The 9052-nt window shown below is 45.8% G+C and overlaps 1 protein-coding gene across 3 annotated transcripts; it reads right to left on the bottom strand.

The window, feature by feature from the left end:
- Positions 1 to 212: 212 nt before the first annotated feature.
- ENSA (endosulfine alpha) lies at positions 213 to 7979 on the bottom strand. Of its 3 annotated transcripts, XM_005541979.5 has the most exons (5): positions 7399 to 7642; positions 6866 to 6954; positions 5855 to 5980; positions 3721 to 3887; positions 213 to 943 (listed from the first exon to the last, which is right to left on the bottom strand). In XM_005541979.5, the coding sequence occupies exons 1-5, from the start codon at positions 7547 to 7549 to the stop codon at positions 928 to 930; spliced, it is 549 nt and encodes a 182-aa protein (XP_005542036.2). In that variant the 5' UTR covers positions 7550 to 7642; the 3' UTR covers positions 213 to 927. The 3 variants fall into 3 exon arrangements, with proteins under 3 accessions (XP_005542036.2, XP_005542039.2, XP_005542037.2); XM_005541982.5 differs by lacking the exons at positions 6866 to 6954; positions 7399 to 7642 and adding an exon at positions 7813 to 7979; XM_005541980.5 differs by lacking the exon at positions 213 to 943 and having other exon boundaries at positions 1717 to 3887.
- Positions 7980 to 9052: the final 1073 nt, after the last annotated feature.

Raw genomic sequence — 9052 nt, 5'->3', positions numbered from 1 at the left:
CCTCATCTTGTGAGCCACAAACTGAGGTTGATGCATCTTCTACATTAGCTACAGAAACAAAGGGATGGACAAGGTTTATGCCAACATTCCTGCTCCCTTTCCCTAAGCGATGGTATTGGGGAACTCAGCCGCATCTCACATTAACACTGTCTTCAGTATTGTTTTCCTCCCCCTCCCAAACCCCAATAAAACACACCAACTGCTTCAGAGTATTTCTGAGTTGGGTTTTTTCATGGGTTTTTGTTTTGTTTATTTCAAATACTGAGAAAGTCCTTTGGGCTCTGTGGGGTTCCCCATGCTCACGGCTCCTTTCTCCCACACTCACTGCTCTTCTCCCCACAGCAAATCCATTTCAAGGACATTACTTTTTAAAATAATTAACGTTGAGTTCTCAACTAGCTCTGCAGAACCAGAGGAGCTGTTTGCATCTGTCTGTGCGGATGGAGTTTCTTTTATCTGACACCAGGTCTCCAACCACACTGAAACAAGGCATTTATCTACAGAGCTCAACTAGAACCCCTTTTCATTAGTCTACTCCACTTCCTTCCCCTCACATCTATCCCACACCAGCCACGTGGTTAAAAAGGATAGTCAGGAATGTTTTTACCAACTCCAAGCCCTAATTCATATTCCTCCATATCTCCCACCCCACCCTCTCAACCCCACCCCCACCCCCAGAATTTCATTGAGATTTCTCCCAACTGTTATTTGGAAAAAAGGTAAAACAAAAAAGGTTCAAGGTCTTGGTGCTCAGCCCAAGGGGCTCCATGTGCTGGGACACCAACGGGCAAGGGCTTCTGCCTCTCCAGCCCGCACCCGAGCCACCTCCTGACCCCTGGCTGCAAAAGCAGGAAGGGGCAGGAGCCAGCACAGGACCCGGGTGCGGGGAGGGCAGCGTCTCAGGATCTGGCGGAGCCCCGGGCAGCATCATTCAACTTGGCCACTGCGGACGAACACAGAAGAAAAAAAAAAAAAAACACGTCAAGTAATAGGGGAAAAAAACCCTGAACTCCATCCCAGTCTCTACCCCATGATTCCTCCACATTTAACAACCATTAGGCAACCTGGCATATGTCTGAATCCTATCCATAAGGGAGTTGCGAAAAATCAAAAAAGAGAATTTCAGTCTTTTCCTATCCACGAAACAACATTATCTGCCTTTCTGGGATATCCATGGATAACAAACATAGAAAAACAATTCTTTAGATAAGATGAAAATAACTGGAGGTTTCCAGGTGGGTAAGCTGCCTGACTCAGAGCAGGCTCAGTTTCAGAGGCATGGCCACAGCTACTTGCAAAGACTGAAGTAGCACAGTGATGACATGGTGACTGTGTGGAGGCCAGAACCAGACCACACACATGCTGTTCTGAGTGGATTTAATAATCTAGGTTTAATCAAAGCAATTTGCATTTGGATTTTGGAATGACCCCTCCTTGCTAAGGAAGCTATGTACTTCATGCTGTGGAAACTGGCAAATACAGAATGTAGCTTGTTTGTTTTCTTAGCCTTGAAGATGACCAGGTAGAGAGACAGAGTGAGACCAACAGTTTTTCTAATTTCCCTGCTCCTCCTATTCCTTCCTAAAAAGCAGACTCATTGTGACCAGTAGTCTTGAGGACTCAAGCTGAATGATAGAGAAGGCAGCTCAAACAGAAAAGAAAAAAAGTACAGAATTCGAGAAGATCGGAGATGAAGAAAACGTACAAAATTATATATATATTTATATATATAATAACATGACATATCTATGTACAACATGGCTGGGACAGTTGAAGAAACTATACAATGGTGTTCAGCATTTTCCCCTTCCCACATGGACTTTAAGGATGACAGCATGAGGAAATGGAGCAAGAAACACAAAAATTATATACAATTACAAGTGACAGTCAAGGAGTTTGGGGACCAGGGAGTCCAGGGATCCTGCTCTCTCCATTCCTTCCTCACCAACTTTTTCCTATCCAATCTGAATGACAGCCTGAACACTGGCCAGCCAGAAGAAAAGTATGTACACACCTCATCCCCCCACATGCACATCAGCAAGTCTGTCAGTCATTCTCATTGGGCCAAATGTTTGGCATATCAGAATTTGTGATGTGAGAGGGAGGGCAAGAGGATTACAGAATCTTGCTCTCTTGAACATTAGTTCTCACCCTGGCCCTCTCTGTCATAACTAGCAAGTTGCGTTCAATAAGATTCTAGCCAAGCTGGTGATAACTAGATTGAAGATGCGGGTCACCTGCAACCCCTTTCCTCCACCTATTCACGAATGAGCAAGGCTACCTCTCCTCATCATACAAGAGCTGGGTTGCTGAGTTCTGGGAATGCAGAGATTTCTCAGTCTTCCTCCTCTCCCTCCCTAACCACTTTCCCTAGCTTCCTCCAAGGTGAATCATCTTCTAAGAACCTGCTCCTCCAGCCCTGCAGGAGTACTCAGCCCCAGGGGCTAGCTCAGTTTACCCTTCTTCCTCTTTCCCTAACAATGTATCTGGCATCAGATTGCATCTGAAACATGGTCAACATATGTGCATGACTGGGCATGTTTCTCAGGCCTGCAGCTCTGCTGCCAGAGAACCTTTTTAGCAGCTAAGGCCCAGAGGTAGGCTGGGAAAGTGGGCTGGGTCAGAGGCAAGAAGCTTCCATGGCTAGCTTATTTTTTTTTTTTTTTTGACCCTCAAGACTGTGATATCTATAAAGTTGTCTTGCCTGAATTTATAATCCCCAAACCTCAATTTACTCTGTCCTCATGTATCCCTCAAATGGTTCCCCTCTGTAGTACTTTCCCAATATTACAGAGCAGAGACTCACCACCCACAAGCCTTCCTCACCTTTCGTTTTACAATGAACAGTACGGAGTTTTTCTGCTGGCAGTTATGACTTCAGAATCAGAATCAATCTTATATACATTTAACTCTATTTTACAGGTGAGGAAATAGAAATCCAGAGAGGATAAATGACTTAACCAAGATTATACATCAGCTCTGCTGGGACTGAGTAGAGCGAGAACTCAGATGCTTGACTCCTAAACCAGTGCTCTTCCCACTATCCCATGATACTTTCAAAAGCAACATGCTGGAAAAGAGAGAGAAGGTGCCCATTTTCTGTGAATAATGTTCACCAATCTTTATATTATTTGAGAGCCAGAGCAAACTGTAAGAGATACTAAGTAATGGAGGCTAAGGGGGCACTGTAGTTTTAGGCAAGCAAGTCAATTTTTCTTTTTAAGGATTCTCTAAACCTGCCATAATGGAAACATGAAGCAATAGCAGCCTAAGGGACAGAACACTTAGAAGCACAGAAAACATGTCTCATTCAATCTACCTTTCCCAACTATGTTAGGTTAGCCTTGGGATGTTAAACCTGCCAAATTATTCCCAAGGCTCAGTCTAATCAATTTTGGGACATTCTCTCCCAAAAGGAGAAATCACATCTCTCCAGTTTCTCACACAAAAAAACATTTGCAGCATTATCCAATCCTAGCCTTTCCTATTTCTGGGCCCTACCTGGACTACAGAGAGTGTGTGGAAGTCTCAATCTAACCAAAGAAATCAACTTAGAGCCCCTTTTCAACCTACATTACCTTCTCAGCAGCCCCCAGCAAAATCACAGTCATTTCTGGCTAGCAAGCTGAGAAGATCTGACTAGGTGCCCATTTCATCCCTGCCTATAATATATAAAAGTCCAGTGGTTGAGGAAGGGGAGGAGAGGGGGGCTCAGGTTACCCCGCAAGCTTGCTGGTGACGAGCGAGGACTTTCTCTGGGGCAGATCCTGTGGGGTGGGGATGTGGTCACCAGTCACCAGGTTCTTGTCTGGTCCTGCACTTGGCAGCTGCTTATTCTTCATCTTGGCTTTGGCCATGTTGTAGTCTCCTGAGTCAAAGTACTTTTGCTAAGAGATAAGAGGGAGGTTTAGGTGAGTGAGGCACTCTGGCCTTCCTCAAAAACAAGGAGACTCACATCTCACATCCATTATAAACCCTCATGCACACTCAGATCTTTCAAGAAGTCTTCTTTGATTAACCTCATGCATACACAGTTTAACATTAATTACCCCAGCACTTTGGGAGGCCGAGACGGGCGGATCACTAGGTCAGGAGATCGAGACCATCCTGGCTAACACGGTGAAACCCCGTCTCTACTAAAAAATACAAAAAACTAGCCGGGCGAGGTGGCGGGTGCCTGTAGTCCCAGCTACTCAGGAGGCTGAGACAGGAGAATGGCCCGAACCCGGGAGGCGGAGCTTGCAGTGAGCTGAGATCCGGCCACTGCACTCCAGCCTGGGCGACAGAGCGAGACTCTGTCTCAAAAAAAAAAAAAAAAAAAAAAAAAAAAAAAAAAAAAAAAACATTAATTACATGTACTTATGTCTTCTCCCCAGTGTGTTCTGACTTTTTCAGGTACGTAAGCAGTTTTCCAGCTAGAGTAAATAGTTTTGGAGTCAAGGGAAAGCCCCTACCATCCTTTGTACCCCACTCAGTATAGGATGGCTCAACCAAAATCACTTATTCATAAAGGGTAACTGAGGACCTTACTGGGTACAGGGCAATAACCTGGAACTGGAGAAACAGATATGAGTAAGATATAGAGAAGGATAAATATGGGGCTATCCTAGCCACCAGGAGATCAACCACAAGCCAACAACCTCAAAATGATTATTCTCCCAGACCAGGAATAGAAACTGGGCCTGTTCATGAGGATAATGTATTCTCCTTCTGACTCTCACAGCTCCCACACATGTTCCATGACTGTGACAGCCTGCCCACGCCTGCCTTGCCTCCAGCAAGGTAAATGCAAATCAGCATCACATTATCATCTGTGACTAAGACTCAATAACTGGGATCCTCCACACGGATGTTTCACCCTCTATTTTATCTACACAGAGAAGCACACTTCAATTTGATGATTTATAATCTTATAGTCATTGCAGAGGAGAGTAAAGGAAATAATTTTTTTTTTTTTTGAGACGGCGTCTCGCTCTCAAAAGATGGAGTCCCAGGCTGGAGTGCAGTGGCGCGATCTCACCTCATTGCAAGCTCCACTTCTCCAGTTCACACCATTCTCCTACCTCAGCCTCCAAAGTAGCTGGGACTACAGGTGCCCGCCACCACACCCAGCTAATGTTTTGCATTATTAGTAGAGATGGGGTTTCACCATGGTTTAGATCTCCTGACCTCGTGATCCGTCTGCCTCGGCCTCCCAAAGTGCTGGGATTACAGGTGTGAGCCACCGCGCCCAAATTTTTTTTTTTTTTTAAAGATAATATAATCCCTCAGTCAGCTTTAAGTACCTTTGGGAACTAAAAATCTGATCAGGAGCTACATGACTATGAAAGTAGACTCTCTCTTGGTGAGGAGGACCACTCTGAACAGGAAAAATACGTTTGTTGCAGGAGTATAATTAATGGCTGGTGCTCACTTCAAGGGTATGAAGAAACTGATTCACTTCAAGTTGAGTATTTATTTCTGTAGGAGAGATGGTTTGATCTTCTTCTGAAATGATGCATCCCAAAATTTATCTCTAATGCTTAAAAAGTACACAATCCTAAAACCTCCAACATTCAAACAGGCAAATGCCTGGGGGCAGTCGGCATTTCAGTTTCTAACATCTTTCCCTCATTCCCCCACATACCCAAGTGCTCCAATTTAGGCCTTAATTTCCTACACAAAAAGCAGGAGGGAACTGATACCACATTAGGGATTTACATTAATCTGACTTGCTCTTTTCAAATTTCAAATTCCTCTCTACTTCTGTTCAACAACAAAACCTCCAGAAAGGATCCAGTAGAACCTCTACAGACTTCATTCCAAGAACCCCCTTTGGCTCCAAAGAAAGAGGGTAAGAGATTATGCCCCATACCCCTTTCTGGAGTCTCTTCATGAGGAAGTCGGAGCCTCCGGGCTTTTGTCCTAGGCTTGGGTATTTGGCCTTTAGCTTTGCCTCTTCAGCTCTCTCAGGGAGAATACCTTCTTTCTCCTGCGTGTCCTGGAGAAAACAAAAGAGCCAAATAAAATTAAAGACTGAGAAACAACTGCTTCTCACATTTGATAACAACTATACTCTCAACTTCTCCTGGAGATCCACCCACTTGTAAATATGCTATCTCCACTCTGCTGTTAAAGCCAGACCTTTGTTAAAATCCCTAAAGCTCAAGATGACTACTGTGAGAAGAAAAAGACAAGCTGCTTCTCACACTCCACCCAAGGAACCACCCAGGGACCTATGTGTATTGGGCTAAAGGTGATACTAAACACAATACTTTAATCACAGAATGGGCCATATCACTCAGCACAAATGCTAAGAAAGACAAAGAGAAAAAAGAGCTAGCAGGGCTTCTGGTGATACAGGATGAGTAGGGGGGTTCCCTAGGCTATCCTACATGTCACATGAGAAATTTAAAAAAAAAATGGTTTGGGGCTGGGCACAGTGACTCATGCCTGTAATCCCAGCACTTTGGGAGGCTGAGGTGGGTGCATCGCTTGAGCTCATGAGTTTGCGACCCACATGCGCTATATGTTGAAACCCCGTCTCTACAACAAGAAGAAACAGTTTGCTAAATGTTCCCTCCTTATTCATTTTTTTCTTTTCTTTCTTTTTAAAAATTGCTACACAACAAAGCAATTCCTTCCTTATTCAGGGTCTAAGCCACCTGTTAGGTCTCCCTGTGGAGGAGGCTAGCTATGTGGCCTTCTTCAAAGATCTCCACCTGAGTAATGGCACAGCCTTGCTTCAACATTTCCACAAATATTATGGTAGCAAGCTGATAAACAGAGAGGAAAATGATACTGTTTTTAACCTCAGGAAAATAAAGATACAGTAGGCTCACTAGTATTTACCCACCAGCTTTCATTAAAAAAAATCAATACCTACCCTGGTGGTGCAGGGGCTCTCACTACTGTAGTCAATCTCTTTTTGTTTCTTGTGGTCCCTGCTGCCCTTTAGTGACTTTCTGAAAAGATCTGAAGTCAACGTATGGCTCTTTTTAGTGGGATTATATTCCTTTTTCTTGAAAATCACGCATAGATATAACACCAAGTGTATTTAATGAGTGCCTGAACCCAGTGCTAAATTTTAGAAGTCAAATACAAACTCCAATAAGGGGTTTATTTGGCGAGTTTCCATCATGGAATCGCGGGTGCACTAAGTCCCTGCCTTGGAAGTCTAGGGGAAGAGAGTGGTGTCTTTCTCACGACCCTGTCGGCGTCTTTTCCAAGTTTAATCACCATGATTCTGTTTGGAACTCTAGTCCTCTTCGATCTTGTTGGGTCCTCATTGAAGGTGAGCAATAGACCATCCTTAGCTACTAAAATAGGTCTCTTGAGAAAGTTGCCGCCTTAAACTAGCCATAATAATAATTACACTTCTCCCCCCCCCCAATACTCGTCCTTTTTAAACGTCTTTACCTCGACCCCTATCTTTGCGGATTGAGGCTGCGGGCCCCAGCCCGGATGCTGGGTCATTTACCTCTACTAACCCATAACACACATTACACCCAGGACCACCAGCTAGACCCCTTCCATTCACCTTCTTTCCAAACACCCGCCCCGCGTCCATGCTCGGCCAATTACAGCACAGCGTCTAAGGGTTGAGCAGTAGGCCTATTGGCCAATCAGGAAGAGTACACTACTGAGTGACAAAGGACCCAACAAACCAGCGCCAAAGCAGCAGGTCGTGTTGAAGCTCACCCTGCGTGACGCAAAAAGTGGCCAACCCCTGCGGAGCCTGAGACCATGGCGACCAATCCGCACTGGTGGGAGACCGTCTCCCACCCCATCACGGTCTCCCCAGCTCGCCCGCCCGCACCCCCTCCACTTCACCTGCTTCTCCTCGCCGGTCTCCTCCGCAGGGTTCTCTTCTTCTTGTTTCTGGGACATGGCGGGACCGGGACTGTGGAGTGTAGGGGGCCCGGGAAGGCAACCGGAGAAGGGAAGGGGGAGGGGAAACGGGGATAACCTGCGCTGCTGCTTCGGCTCCTGTCACTAGTGTTGCTCAGTCAAAATGGCGGCCCTTGCCCATGACGTTACGACCGCCCCTTCCTATGAGAGCCAGTGGGAGTGAGGTAGATGGGGCAATGACGTAACGATCTACCAATAGTCGCCGTCTAAAGGTGGGCTCTATAGAGGCGACCGGCAAGCTGGAACACCAACCTGGAAAGAGAGTGAGACACAAGGACCAATTGGAAGCCTGTGGGGGATATCGGGGGCGGGGCTGCTGGCTGTGGTATTTTTGCCCCTTTGGTGGGCTCCGGCTTCCTTCACTCCAGCGCCCAGCGCCCGAGAGGCTTAGCGGGGCGTCAAACTAGAGAGCGAAAGGATGGAACCCTTTATTCATATCAGGTGGAGAGGATTAAACTTTGCTCAGTGTTAGCAGAAAATGATCGAGCTCCAGAAAATGATTTGGAGGTCAGATTCGATTTTAAAATACTACTAACAGGCCGGGCGCGGTGCCTCACGCCTGTAATCCTAGCACTTTGGGAGGCCGAGGTGGGCGGATCACCTGAGGTCAGGAGTTCGAGACCAGCCTAGCCAACATGGCGAAACCCCCTCTCTACTAAAAATACAAAAATTAGCTGGGCGTGGTGGTGGGCGTTTGTAATCCCAATTACTTGGGAGGCTGAGGCAGGAGAATCACTTGAACCCGGCAGGCGGAGGTTGCGGTGAGCCGAAATCGCGCCATTGCACTCCAGCCTGGGCGACAGAACAAGACCTTGTAGCGAAAAATAAAAATAAAATAAAACGGTACCAATGGTATTACGATATGTCACTTGGCCTGTGGAAGAGGGAGACTGAGTCTCAACCCGAGTTCTCTTGGAAAACACTAATGGCTTACGTTCTGTATTTTAACTCTTATGTGAAGTTTTTATATTCCATCAGGGTGATCCCTTGGGGACTAAGCTCCTTGAAACAAGGAGGACAGTGTAAATATGTGATAAACATTTAGTAAATACGGTTAATACTAGTTAACCTATCCAGAATCACAGTTTAACATTTCTTGGGCGTCTGTCTGTATGTGGATGGTACTGTGTTAGTTGGAGGGGGCGGGGTACATATATAGTAA

The sequence above is a fragment of the Macaca fascicularis genome, chromosome 1 (assembly GCF_037993035.2).
Source record: "Macaca fascicularis isolate 582-1 chromosome 1, T2T-MFA8v1.1".
In the NCBI taxonomy this organism is placed as follows: Eukaryota; Metazoa; Chordata; class Mammalia; order Primates; family Cercopithecidae; genus Macaca; species Macaca fascicularis.
The sequence above is the reverse complement of the archived record's forward strand: the minus strand, read 5'-3'. Positions and strand labels throughout refer to the sequence as shown.

Excerpts from the sequence above, each read along its gene's own strand:
- ENSA (XM_005541979.5), bottom strand. The coding sequence starts at position 7,549 with ATGGACGCGGGGCGGGTGTTTGGAAAGAAGGTGAATGGAAGGGGTCTA. Across the intron at positions 6,955-7,398 it reads CCGCAAAGATAGGGGTCGAG|ATCTTTTCAGAAAGTCACTA; the intron begins GTAAAGACGTTT and ends CGTTGACTTCAG. Across the intron at positions 5,981-6,865 it reads AGAGCCCCTGCACCACCAGG|GACACGCAGGAGAAAGAAGG; the intron begins GTAGGTATTGAT and ends TGTTTTCTCCAG.